The 15,484-nt window shown below is 31.3% G+C and overlaps 1 protein-coding gene across 1 annotated transcript; it reads right to left on the minus strand.

Annotated features, from left to right (window-relative positions):
- Positions 1-9,247: 9,247 nt before the first annotated feature.
- On the minus strand, positions 9,248-13,937 carry LOC124929518 (transmembrane 9 superfamily member 8-like). Its single transcript, XM_047469899.1, has 7 exons — positions 13,759-13,937; positions 12,472-12,636; positions 12,275-12,384; positions 12,094-12,202; positions 11,392-11,504; positions 11,128-11,281; positions 9,248-10,622 (listed from the first exon to the last, which is right to left on the minus strand). Exons 1-7 carry the CDS (start codon positions 13,864-13,866, stop codon positions 9,465-9,467), a joined length of 1,917 nt encoding a protein of 638 aa, XP_047325855.1. The 5' UTR covers positions 13,867-13,937; the 3' UTR covers positions 9,248-9,464.
- Positions 13,938-15,484: the final 1,547 nt, after the last annotated feature.

The following is a 15,484-nucleotide window of genomic DNA, read 5'->3' on the forward strand; positions in this document are numbered from 1 at the left end:
GATGCTTAATTTTTAAAGTGTCCGGATTGCCGGGTCGAGAGCTATGATTAATTTGGATATATGTGAGAGTAAATGAATACTTGGGTCGGATTGTGGGTTGACCCGCCAATAAACCCTAAACCCTAAACCCTAAACCGTTTTAAGTTTATTGGCGGGTCAACCCACAATCCGACCCAAGTATTCATTTACTCTCACATATATCCAAATTAACCACAGCTCTCGACCGGCAATCCGGACACTTTAAAAATTAAGTATCATTATATATATATATATAGATATGTTGCAAATTCGAACCATACCTATAGCATTTTTAATTTTATTTTAAACCGTTTTAAGTTTATTGGCGGGTCAACCCACAATCTGACCCAAGTATCCATTTACTCTCACATATATCCAAATTAACCACAGCTCTCGACCCGGCAATCCGGACATTTTAAAAATTAAGCATCATTATATATATATATATTCCCTAATTTTATTTAATGTTAATTATTTCAAAATTTTCAAAAAGATTTATATTTTATATTTATTTCTAAAAATTTGAAAAGCTTATTTATGTTAGGTAATATACGATGTGTGTTGTGCGACATCACTTATACACCTATATATTTACAAGTTAGGATTGTCAGTGAGGAATGACGATCTCTACCCATCTTTGAGGATTTTGTGTGATTTATTCGATGAGTATGAACGTAAAAAAACCAGAATAACTCTTCCTTCCATTCATGGATCCCCAACTCTTAAAAATGAGGAATCTATGATTAACGGTAAGAGGTACGTCCAATTGAGAGCACTCCTTACATCAACTATCTTCAATTTTTCCTTATCAATAGCACCCCTCTCTCTTAAGGCATGAAAAATCATAGAACAAAAATCATTATATCATTTCTACAAAGTCGTTGACTTGTCGTGGCCAAGCAACAAAACCACGTCAAAGAGCTTAATATGTGTCTACTATATATATTAAATACAGGTATGCATATACATGAGATAGACGTCCAAAAGTATATTCTAAAATATGCTTGACAATAAAAAGGAAAATTAAAACGCCTAACATAATGAGTTGTTGTTTTTAGTCTGTATTACACATATATAAAATTGTTAGCCACGTAGACTAGAAGATTCAAGTGTTATCTACGAGGTAAGTAAGATCACTCCAGAAGGCTAACGATCTTACGAACATTATAAAGAAAACAACACAAAAGCAGGTTAGAGCTAGAAACGAAGGCGCAAACGAACGATGAAGGACCTAGACTAAATTTATATCAAAGTTTCTTATGTTATTTCCCCTTTTTGAGTTATTAATGTTTATCTCATATCAAAATACAACACGTTTTAAAATGAATCAAAAATTGAATGCCTATTACGGTTATGACATATATGTGCATAAGGGTGACTCCGCTTGTCCCCACTACTTGTTTTTGAACGCACTCTTCTCGATGGTTCCACAGACTTAACATTTCACAATAGGACAGACACAAGATCCTACTATTGGTCGTTTCATTCGTATGATATCTAAAGAAGAGCCAACATCGTAGTCTGCATCACCCACTATTCCGCCTAGACCAATGATTGGAGAGAAAACTGCCTTCGGCGTTATCTCGGGGATCCAAGTAGATAGTTTCAATGAGAATATGTTTTTGATACTAAAGTGCATGAGGTAGTTATTTAATCCACTCACTAGTCAAACAAACCCTTTGTTCGGAGCCACTAGCAGACCTACTAACCTACTTTAGCGTAATGTATCAATCACTTGTATGACACATGACCTTAAATATGAGGTGCTAACAGAATCATGAACACCTTAGATGACGAGGAAACTTGAGAAGTCGCTCTTGAGATATTGAGGCTATAACAGATCTAAGAGGGGAAGAAAGGAACTATTGAAGAACCAAAAAAGAAAAAACTGATAGTATAAGGCATGTCTTAAGGTTAGAATATGGGTACCAAAACTGAACAAGCTCTAAAGACGGAAACCTCTTCACCTGTTGGAGCACAAACTACATCGTCATTACTCATCCCAACACCATCGGTACAACCAGCTAGTTAGAGCGACAAACTAGCACAACACAAGATTTCTTATATCAAAATGAAAGAACATATTGATGCCTTAACTAAAGGGAAGTCAACACGGAGCTAAGAGTTAAAAATTTGGGTTAGAGGTAGCTAAGAGGGATGTGGTCCCTCACGACTGAAATTACCACATCTGACCAAGTATGTTAGGAATAAAGATCCAACAACCTATATGAAAATATACTTACGAACATCATGCCATTGCAACTCGGGGAGACTACGATATTGCTATCTTGAAGAAGTGACACTTGAGTGGTATATGTGTCAAAACATAGCCCAACACCAGACTATTAAAGAGTTAATCCAGGTATTCATAAGTCGGTTCGGTATGTTTTTTAAAGTGGACAAGATTGAAAGAAAACTCAAGAGTATTAAGTAAGGTCTATATGAAACTTTTAAATTGTACGTTGATAGGTGGAACGTAGTAGTTTCATTAATCGATGGACTGTCAAATGAAAAAACTCAAGTGGATATGATATACGCTAATATGGATGTAGCGTACACCAAAGTCATGTCGGTCAACAAGTATGCTTTCATGGAGGACATGGAGGACTTGATTGCTTCTAGAATGGGATACAACGACGCATTAAATAAAGAAGCCATCGAGTGAATGTTGGCATACTAAGGAATTCCTCATTTTAATCAGAAAAAGTCTAAGGCACATGTAAACTACATCGCCAATGCATGAGATGTGGAAATATCAAAAATCACGAATGTCAGGAAAGTGTTCCCCTTAGGGATCATCCGCTAGCCACCATCCAACTTATCCCACATCTTCTAAAGGAGCTACTTCGTTTACACATAAACCGCCCATGAAGTTCGACGATCTATGAATGACACTATCTAAAGCTCTCAAGATTTTAAAGCAAAATAAACTAATTCAGATCCTGACCTTAAATCGTAATAGGCCTATATTAAGGAGGTTTTTGAATGAGTGGTGTGAATACCACTAGGCTAAAGGACACGAAACTAATTATTGTCTTTCACTAAGAGGCGTGATTCAGAAACTCATCAAAGATAAGATCATCACAACCTTAAAAGCTAAGATGAATCCCCTACCAACTCATACATTGAATATAATTGAGGTGCATGGATCTAATAGACGGGAGTGATCCGTCAAGTTTGATTATTGAATATGAAAAGTTGATAGTCGTTACTGATATTTGTGGTGACGATGTTGAAGAGTTGAGTTGACTGTATACAACAGACAATCAGTGTTTGAATTACACATCAACGACATCAGAATCAAGAAATAGAATGCCAAAGGAGGAAGTCATTTCACGACAAGGATAATTTGACTCTTTTTTTGTAAAATGAACTATGTCAGACCTAATTTTCTCCTATTATGAGAGTACGTAGGCAGCCTCTAACAAGGTTCGGTCCCCAATAAAACCAAAACAAAAAACAATCATTTTGTAACCAGAACTACGTTGTACTTTATTTCTCTTTTTATGAGAATACGTGGTAGTCTGTTATGGGTTCGGTCACAATAATGTTCAAAAATAAAACTCAGTATGTCAGCACTAAGGACATCACAAAAAGGACAATTTCAATTTCAACTCTTCTATAACTTAAATTACGTTGAGCTTGATTTCTCCTTTTATGAGAATACGTATGCAGTCTGTCATGGATTTGGTTCCAAACATAATAAAACAAAAAATAATAATAAAAACACAAAACCTTTATTTCAATACTAGGGACATTTTTATTAAAATAAAAATGATGATTAAAATAATGAAATTTTAGCTTAGGTAAAAAGTTAACATTGACTAAGTTTAACATCAAAACTATGGGTATTGAAAATGATCAAATATTTTAACACGATTGATTATGATCACATTGAGACAAGTGTAAACCTTTTGATCCCTCTAGCGAATAATAGATAAAGAAAAGAATATGAATAGTGAAACGAGGATTTAGAAAATAAGTAAGGATAAGGAAAGGTCAATTGTTTCCTTGACTATCTCAAAAGGAGCCAAAGTAATTCTTAAAATTCGAATAGAGTATTATCCGATTGAACTTGCTCGAAAATCTTACGGAGCGCCCGGAAACTTGTTAGAAAAGCTCATGGAAAAGTCAAAATGCCCAAACTCGGAACAATTATTTTTAACGGAGGCATTTCATCTCTAATGGAGGTTATGCGTGAGAACTCAAGGCATCTAAAAAAGTAGGAAAACACAAGAACTTATATTAAGCAATACTGTGTTGGTTGAGATATTGAAATCACCACCTGTTGTTCAACTTAGACTCTTGTCCGGATTGTTAAACACAAGAACAAAAGTGTATCAATTTTATCAGATATACTCCATTCATAGGAAATAGATGATGAAAAAGACATTAATATTAGTTGAGATATTGAAATCACCACTTATTGTTTGCCTAGACTTTTGTCGGATTTGCTAAACGTAAGAACAATAGTGTACTGATTCTATCAGATATACTATGAGTATGTTTAAGGAAAAATACTTTGAGGCCTAGAGTTCGAAGAACATAACTTATAGAAGAGAAGTGATATTTAATCTCATAGTACGTGGTTGAAATATTAAGCTTGATGTGAACTTCAAATATTAATGTTTCAAGCATATAAGATTATTCAAGGAAAATCGACGTTATCGTTCGTACTATAGTTTGAATTCGTAAATGATAAACTCTATGTCGAAGAAATGCACTTACCATTGGTCTCCTTTTGAACAGTCAAATACACAATGTTCTAAACCAGTTTTTGAAGATGTTTTGATCCAACGTCACTAAAATATGATAATGTAAAGGCGCTCAAATACTAGAAGGCGTACATTTCATTTCTTAAGTGTGTTTGATTAATCATGTGATGAAAAGATAAGGAACCCTCTATACTAGAATAATTTTTATTAAAATAAAAATAAAAAAGTATTCAGTTAAGTAGCTTAAAAAGACAAGATAAACCCTAATTTAAGTGAACAAGCTGTGTTGAATGACAAAGAGTGTCAAATACTTAACTTAGGTGGAAAAGCTAAGTCAAACACATAATATTTAGTTTAAGTGGACAAGCTAAGTATTTTAAAGTTTTTTAACTTAAGAGGACAAGCTAAACATAGAATAACTTAGCTTAAGTGGACAAGCTAAAAGACCTTTCTTAGTTTAAGTGGACAAACTAAGTCCTAGTCAGATCAAAAGTATAAACACTTCAAGGTTTTTAGTTTAAGTGGACAAATTAAGTCAAACTTATGGTTTTTGTTTCTTAACTAAAGTGGACAAGTTAAGTCAAACACCATAACAATTTTTATCTCTTAATTTAAGTAAACAAACTAAGTCATAATTGGGTCAAAAGTAGAAACACTTTAGGGTTCGTAGTTTAAGGAGACAAATTAAGTCAAACTTAAGGTTTTTGTTTCTTAGCTAAAGTGAACAAGTTAAGTCAAACACCATAACATTTTTAGTTATTAGTTTATGTGGACAAATTAAGGCCCTGATCAGGTAAAAAATTGTACGCGTTTTTTTTTTTTTTCATCCATCATGTTTTTTAAGGATTCGTGCCTATGTTTTTAGGATCTCCAATTATGAATTTTTTTTGAAGGCCCCGTCTTTAAGGGCTGTGTGATCCAAAATTTATCGTCCCTATATCTTACCTTCCTCACGGGCTCCCGTGGTAGGAGACGAGAGATTTTAAGGTAGGTTCGACCCATGCACTATTTTAGGAAAGAAAACATTTTGGGTGTTTCAAGGCGATCTATGTTAGAGAACCCCTTGACTTACCTTTCTTTGTATCCCGTAAAAGATGATATGGGATGAGGAACTGAAAATAGAGTTTTCTATCATATGCCTTTTAAATTTGTCCGTACATGTTTTAAATCTATTCATTCGCGGATGTATTGATTTAATTGACTTTAGAGTCGCCAATTTAGTTTACTTCTTAAATAAACTAAAGAGAGAAAAAAAAGATTTATTTTTAAGGGTTCGGTGCTTGTTTATGTCTGAGAAAGGATCATCGGCGTTATGTCCCAAACGCATATCCTAAAGGACAGTCTTTACTCCTAAATAGTTGGTCATTTGATGTTCGAATGATTGTTACACTTTTGTTTCGTGTTTGGAACTTTTTGTTCTTGTGAGTATTGTGACCTATGTCTAAAGGGCTAGCCGTATTCCTTTCCTAAAAAAATCTAAGAGCACATTAATTGTAGACAAAGTTAGAATGAAAGATTGAAGAACATTTCCCGATTAAGAATGAAGGCATAAACCGAAGAATGAATGTTTCCCGATTAACAAGGAGGGTATGCCTTTGTCTTCATCAAGAATGTAGTTATAACTATTTCTAGTTTTCAAAAATCGTTCATCGAACGTTTCTTCTAATGATTAAAGCGCATTCTCCAGCAATTATCTCCACGATGCAACTATACCGTAGTCTTCTACACCATCATACGCTTCGGATCGAGCCATCTCCTCAACCAAAAAATGGTTGTTCACTGTGGTGGTCATCAATGAAAGAAACTTCGTCGGTGACTTCAGGAACCTTGAACAAGGCTCCAAATATCTCCAGATTTAATTCAAAACTACTCTATAATGTAAAAGGATAATCTTGGAATGAGATTGAGCCTCTTGAGTCAAAACTCAAGAACAAGGTTGGAGAAAATGTCCATCCTTTTGGCAAAAAAACATGAACTTAGGTGAGTTCTTTTTTGTTTGATATAACTTATCCAATCCTACTCTAAACTAGTATAATTTATCCAATCCTACTCTAAACTAGTATAATTTAATTGATCCGGAAAATGAATTGCATTTAATTTCAAAGAATGACCATCGTGAGATTTTTTCGTCGAAAAGGTTCAATAACAATATTTTACTCAAAAATCCACATTTTTCGAGTCGATCGTCATGGGTGTGTTTGTTCGTCCAAATTTTGAGTTTTTTTTTAAAACGACGTTTAAATTAACTCGAAATAGGCCTAAAAGCGTCGATTTGAGGATTAATTATTTATTTAAAATATTCTAGTCTAGTATGTGTGTATGAACATTATAATAAACTGAATATAATTATTTAATTATTTTGGGTGTCTATAAAAATTAATAGTTGTCAAGTTTCTAGATGAACCAAATGGATAGCTTTTGCATTTTGAATTCTCCAACAAATGTCATACAAGCATCAGGTTAGAAATATCGTGAACATGGGCGCCAGCAGGTTTTATCTTTCTATCTTTTAATGTTTTTACTAAATAAATCTGAGAAAAATAATAAATTTAGGAGATTCAAATGAAGTGCATATTAGTCAAGCTTGGAAATGCGTTTTACTAAAACTAAAATTTTCATCCAAATTTTGTCCAAGAGGGGTATTACGTAGACACTCGTTTTTATTCCCAAATTTATATTTCTAAATAATTATGGAGCCTACCAAAAATAAGCTTTTTTGAAAAATAAAATTACTTTTGAGAAATAATCGTATCCATTAGATCCCAAAATAAATTTTATCCGATCGACTATTATCAATAAAATAAATAATAGTTCGATAAATAAGTTGAATTTTATATGAGTGAGTAAAATAGATAAACAAATAAATAGGATATATATATATATATATATATATATATATATTAATGTTAGTTTATTTGTACAAATAAATACACTAAATAAATGTATATTGATATTGATTTATTTGTTTTTTTTAGAGATTAAGAAAAATAAAGAGAAATAAAATGGAGTTTGTTTGAAACCGCAAATGACCTAAATGACCCGACAAATTAATAGTGATGTTATTTACATATTTACATCCATAAATTCCAAACTTCTTTCATCAGGGCAATAGCATTGAGACTACTATAAATATTAAATCAAGAAAAAGAAAATGAAAACAAAAAAAAGGAGAGAAAACAAAAAGACCGTGGTTGTAATCATATTCGCAATTTATAATTTTCAAGCTTTTATCTAAATTTTTTATTATTTTTAAGTGTGTGACAGTATGACTCATCAAAAAAAATTCTAGTATTTTAGAAATAATTTAAGGCTCATGGATAGCTTTCATTTTATTTTAATTTTATTTATAAATTTTAATTTCATATTTTAATTTGAGTTATTTAATAATAAGATTGAAAGTTTTTTCTGAATTAAAAATATTTAAATTTAAATTTTAAGATTAAAAAAACGAATTTATGATCATAGATAATTGACCGTCATAAGTTTGCAAACACTCACATTCCACCGATATGTTTCAGTTTTATTTAATTTATAAATGTTTTGAACCATTTTATTAATAAATAATCAGAATATTATTTTTAATTAAAATTAATTTTAATTAGTTAAAGGCATTCATTATATATTAATGTAAATAAATAAATTGTTATCCACTGAAAGTTTTAGTATAGGTTAGATATTTTATTACGGATAAAAATAAGTGTAAATTATTTTCTAAAAATTGCCACAATATTAGGAGTAAACACTATATTTAACAAACACTTGAGACATAGACAATGTAAACCTTTCTAAATATTTTTTTTTCAAAGACGTTATTATTATACACGCTAAAAATAAAAATTTTCTAATTATGCAAAAATATTTAGGTGGCAATATTATTAATTATTTTATTTTATAATTATTATTTTTTAAAATTTTATAATTTTAAAATATATACTATTTTACATAAATAAAATAAATTTATATTTAAAAAAATAATACTTATTCAAATAAATTAATTTTATAATTATAATTTTTTTTTGTATTTATTTATTATCATTTAAATTAACTTTATATTTAATTATATTTATAAATAATAATAATATATATTTAATAGTTTTTTAAAACTTTTACTTGGTTACTTTAGTCATATTAACACCGAAAACTTTTAAAGTCTAAGATTTCAGTGTGTAATAATTTAAGTCCTATCAATCTATACACGAAACTAACAAATTATTCAATTTTACAATAAATATATATATCCTCAACCTTCAAACTTTTTTGCTTTAAATAATCCAAGGTTGTTTAGTTATCAACTTGTTTAATATTGAAAAATCTATATTTATTATTATTATTATAGTTAAAATCAATGTTGTATAAAATAATTTAGATCTGAATTAAAAATAATAATAAGATTGATAAAAATATAACAAAAATCACAACTTGATATAATATCTTCAATCTCTTTTTCTTTTTCACTAGAGTTTCAAAAATATAATAGTGACATTAATCTAGCATTATTTTCTATTCAATAATTCATAATATTGTAGTAGTAGATATAGAAAGAACCCCTAACCAAGTTCCTTCTTATAATCCAAAGCAATCAAGTTTGAATCGAATCAAATCATATCAAAACCTCATAAGTCCAAACAAAATATGAATAGAAACAACTTACATAATAAAAAAAAAAACCTCTACAAGTAGCTCAAATAAGAAACTATATTAGACGTTTTGTTTATCGTATACGTACCTTGTTCAATCAATCTTCACCGATGAATAAATCAGCCTCGTGAACCAGAAACAAGCGTAGAATCCAATAGTCCCCGTGGCAACGAAGAACGCATACGAAACAAGAAGCATATAACTGAAGTACAATATCCCCGACACCAATTTCGTAATCTCCAGCTTCGTGAAGAAATAAAACGTCGCGTACAAGAAAAGATACAATGCCGACGAACCCGAAGTCAAATATGATTTCCACCACCAATGATAATCTTCGCTACAAAGCTGAAAGTAGCAAAGAACAACTGATATCTCCGCACACGTTATGATCAAGATAACAAACACGATCAGCAGAATCCCGAATATGTAGTAGAATTGATTAAGCCAGATGGACGTCAATATAAAGAAAAGCTCGATAAACACAGCTCCAAACGGAAGTATCCCTCCTATCAATATTGAGAATACCGGATTCATATACCACGTCTGTTCTGGAATCTGCCTCGGGATTTTATTCGTCTTCACCGGATCCTCTATAGCCGGTTTTCGAAAACCAACGTAGGCCCCGACAAATACAAGAGGGATTGAAATCCCGAACCATAGGAAGAACAGTGCAAGCATTGTCCCAAATGGGACTGCTCCAGACGATTTCTCCCCCCATATGAGAGCATTTAGTATGAAGAAAACGATGAACGCGACGGCAGGAAACATGACCGCGGTCCTTAAGGCGTTGCGTTTCCAATCGGTTCCTTTGAACATTTTGTATAATCGGGAGGAGGAATAACCGGCGAATAATCCCATGAAGGCCCATAGGAGAAGCATGGCGGTCATGAGTCCTCCACGGTTTGACGGAGACAGGAAACCTAGTACTGCGAATATTAAGGTTACAAGCATTACACCGAAGAATTGGATGCCGGTTCCTGCGAAAACACATAAGAGGTCGGGGTTTGAAGGGGGGCGGAAGACGTCGCCATGGACCAGTTTCCATCCGGTTTCTTCTTGGGCTTCTTCTTGGGTTTCGAGTTCATTGTATTTCGAGATGTCGCGATAGAGAGTTCGGAGCATTATCATGGCTACCATTCCCGAGAGGAAAATTACAATCATTAATGAGTTAATGATTGAGAACCAGTGGATTTGGTCGTCACTCATTAGTAGATAGCTGTCCCATCTTGATGCCCACTTCACATCGCTCTCCTGTAAAACGCAAATATAGTTATCCTTACCAATTCCCAAATTCTATCTTTACAAAATAACACAAGTCGTTTACACACCAACAATAACAAAAATTGACAAATACGTTGAGGCTTTATTTATGGGTTACTCAATCATTGAGAAAGAGCTCAACCTATATGGAAACACTTATGTTTCTTGATGTGAATTTGAATCTAGATTTGTTGAGAAAGAGCTCAACCTATATGGAAACACTTATGTTTCTTGATGTGAATTTGAATCTAGATTTGTGTTTAAATGTGATCTCATTCAAATTCACAAACAGAAGTGGTTCCAAATGGGACTCCCTTTTACAAATTTATGCAAATTTTGAGTTGGTTTTTTTTTAAATGGAGATCCCTAAGATATCTAAACTAGCTAATTCTAATATATTTAAAAATAAATAAAGCATAGTTGGACTATGTCAGCAGGAATTCAGAAATTTGTTCAAATGAAAAAACAGAAAAGACTAATATGAGATGATCATCACCTGGAAGTCAACATCGTATGTAAATATAATTTCCTGTTTGTCTTCGACCTCTTGGGGAGAGTTCGAATTAGAAACTGTACGTTTTGTGCCTGGATCACAAGTTGTCAGACGAGTGTTTTGTTCATTCCATTTTCCTTCATATTCATGCTTGACACTGGATAGTAAAAAAACATTTTTTAGTGATTTGATGATGAACTAGGAATATTAGCTGTGAGATTGAATGAATCAGAAGTAGAAAATAAAAGTCTTTAAAGATGATTTAACCTGAATGGCTTAACCTCAAAGCCCACAATCCTGGTTGAGTCAGTTTGTGTGTCTTGATGGTATTTAACCGTAAATGTCAAATGATTGTGTATAAAGAATTTTTCACCCTTGCTCTGCAGTAAATGCAAAAAAAACATGTGGTAAACTTTATGTTTGTGTATGAAGAAGGAAGTATTTCACCACAACTGGTATGGTCCAAAGCAAGAATGCAACATTTTTTTACTTGAACATGTTCTATTTCAAATGCACTTCCACTTTTGAAACTTGGATCAAGTTGGATAAGTGTATGAAGATTAATGGAACAATATCATGAGTGGGTATCTGAGAACCAAGGAAAAATATTATTTACAAATTTATATAAGAGTACATTTGCTGCATGCATTTATGAAATTTGAAAGCAAAGGAACTCAAATAAAACTTTTGGAGCAAGAATAGAAGCAATGAAGAAATATGGAAAGATATTAAAGAATGTACTATTGTTCAAAGTGGAATTGGAGTAAAATAGCATAATCATTCCAAAATGATATTATGCAATAATTAGAGTGTTGATGATGATTTAAATAAAGTGCTAAACACAAATTCATAGATGTAACTAGAAGTAATAGTTTCTTTTCTCAATATTGAATAAAAGACTATTAACTCCAATGTTAACAGAAGGAATTTCCTTTTCTCGAAAAAAAAATAGTCTATCAAAGTACTTACTCCAGCATATTGCCCACGGAGACCAACATGATAACCCAACTGATAAATGGGCCGAGCTTCCTGATCTAATCTCTGAATAGGAACCACCAGAGGAAGGTTATCCAATATCCTGCAAGGAAGATAAAACCAGTTTCAGAATCGAAACAAAATTAGGTTAAATCTCCAATATTAAGCGCCTCACATATTGACTCGATATTCATCAGCAATCCTCTTTTGGAACTCCTTCGCCGTTTTGGCATCAAGTGTGACCCGACAAGCAATATTACACATCTGAGGTTGTCTCATCTTGAACTGCAACAGCCAACAAGATCGTTCAATATTAATCACAGTGAATAACAGTTAGTAATAGACATTAGACATTAGACACACTATACTTACCGAATAAACAGAGTTTTCAATTCGATCTCCACGAAGTACTTCCCCTAGATTCTCCCTACTATCGATTATCGTTGGTGGACGACAATAAGGAAGAGAATAATGTGTATACGGAAGCTGTGTCTTAATCGAAGTCAATTTATTCACCTTCACACTCAATGGATCACCCTGCAACCAATGACAGTAAAAACAGTATCATTACCTCATGTTACCATAATAAATTCATATATCTAGATACAGCTTAGAAACTTCAGTTCATTTACTCATTAAATCTGGAACTCAATAAGTATTTCCAAATGAAAAGGCGCAATTCTACTGGAATAGAGATCATACGAATAAAATCTCCGAAATCTAAAGTAAAATGTACAAACGTATAATCCTAGTCAAAATTAACAACAGTAAGTTACCATAATAAAATTCATCATGTCTACAAATCATCTCTAAGAAGCCTCATATATCTAGATACTTTGATAAATCTGTAATATACAGCTTAGAAACATCAGTTCATTTACTCATTAAATCTATAACTTAATACGTATTTCCAAATGAAAAGATACAATTCTACTGGAATAGAGATCACACGAGTAAAATCTCGTAAATCTAAAGTAAAACATACAAACGTATAATCCTAGTCAAAATTAACAACAGTAAGTTACCATAATAAAATTCATCATGTCTACAAATCATCTCTAAGAAGCCTCATATATCTAGATACTTTGATAAATCTGTAATATACAGCTTAGAAACTTCAGTTCATTTTCTCAATGAATCTATAACTTAACACGTATTTCCAAACGAAAAGATTCAATTATACTGGAATAGATGTCATACGAGTAAAATCTTGTAAATCTAAAGTAAAATGTAGAAACGTATAATCCTAGTCAAAATTAACAACAGTAAGTTACCATAATAAAATTCATCATGTCTACAAATCATCTCTAAGAAGCCTCATATATCTAGATACTTTGATAAATCTGTAATATACATCTTAGAAACTTCAGTTCATTTACTCATTAAATCTAGAACTTAACACGTATTTCCAAATGAAAAGATGCAATTCTACTGGAATAGAGATCATACGAGTAAAATCTCCGAAATCTAAAGTAAAATGTAGAAACGTATAATCCTAGTCAAAATTAACAACAGTAACACATTTCACAAGCTAGATCCAGAGAGATGCATAACAAGCAGATATCGAAGGATCCAAATGGCTAGATCAAAGTGAGAAATGCCGCAATTAGCTAAACATGAAGATAACAGAGAGAATGCGAGATGAAACAAACGACTAACCTTCTGAAAATCCTGAGGAGCGACGCCGGGAAGGTAGAAGGAGCAAACATGGCCAAGGAAGAGGAAGAAGAAGAGAAGAGTCGCCTGAAAGAGAGGAAGATCTCCCATGGCGATACAGAGAGAGAGATAGAGAGAGAAATTCGAGATCGAGAATGGAGAAGAAGAAGAAGAAGAAGAGAGTGACCAATGGAAAACGTAGATTTACAATCAGATTGAAGAAAGCGAACCCGTACCCGCTAATACTGTACCCGCATCAGTATGGGACATTTAACCGATTTCTTTACGCCACGTCAGCACACGGTTTTACAGCTGTATTTTTTACCCCCCTCCGGTTCGTTCGCCGACAAATTGATGAAAATAAACCCTTGCATATTCGGTCCGGTCCGCCGACAAGTTATTTGAAATTAAGAAAAGACCCTTATAATTCTTTTTTACCAAAAAATGTATGAAAATAAATTTATAAATTTTGTAAGCACAAACTGTTTTCTACTCATTTTGTATGCATCATAGAAAACTATTTATCTATTCTATGGTTTTTTAGAATAGTTTGGAAACATTTCTACTAATGTTATTAAATTTAATAATATATATTATTTTAATCTAAATTAATATTTGAAAATAAAAAATATTTTTTTTAATAAATTTATAATTTTTATTTATTTAAATTTATATATAAAGTGTTATAAAATGTTTTTTTACAGGTAAGTATTAGATAATTTATTGCATAATTTTTTAATTTTTTTCAAAACTTTTCTAATTTATTTTTTTAAGAAAGCTAATATTCTTACAAAGTTATTTCTTTTTTTAATATTGCTGACAATTAAAAATTAATAACAAGAAAATGTTGATTTTAAAACATTTTTATAATCATTCTAATGGTATCTCAGAATAATTCATGACAAATTTTATCATTAATATATATATTATAATATTTAATTATTATCATGAATAGTTCATCTTCTTACCAATTTTGTATTATAATAAATATGTACTTTTTGGGGAAAAAAATGACATAGTATAATTTGATTGATTGAAAAAATGAAAAAATATTTTTCTTTTGTTTCTACCAACGAGATGTCATTCTCCTTATGTTCTCTTTTCCAAATTTTTTCATTTATCACTCCTCCATAAGTAACTATAACTAAATATATAAATATGTACAAATTTATATGATTTAGTATATTTTTTCACGAGTAACAAATCCCCGCAGATTAAACACATTTAACATATTAATCAGTCGAGCAAAATTTGTCATTTAACATACTCGAACCTAAAAATTCATAGAGATTAGATATATCCACTTTTTATTGTCATTATTTTAAAAAGAGGATTAATATATTTTTATATATAATTATAAATACAAATAAATAATTTAATAATTAAAATTTTATTTTAGATAAAAAATAATTGCTATATATTTGAGAAAGTAATAACAAATTATTTAAATTTAAATTTTATATAATAATAGAAGATCAATTATTACAAAGAATAATATGTCACTAGAAATTTAATGAATTATTTAGCTTAGTCTACAAAATATAGGAAATGTCTTATAGAAAATAGAAAACTAATGCCTTATTCGGATTCACGTTTTTTTAAAAACTTAGAGTGAGAAAAAAATAATAATGGGGATATTTTAAGGAGGTGATAATTATTTTTGATAAAAAAGACTTAAAGGATATTGATATATATAAATAAAATAAAAAAAATAATAATTTAAAATAGA

Source organism: Impatiens glandulifera, chromosome 3 (assembly GCF_907164915.1).
Source record: "Impatiens glandulifera chromosome 3, dImpGla2.1, whole genome shotgun sequence".
In the NCBI taxonomy this organism is placed as follows: Eukaryota; Viridiplantae; Streptophyta; class Magnoliopsida; order Ericales; family Balsaminaceae; genus Impatiens; species Impatiens glandulifera.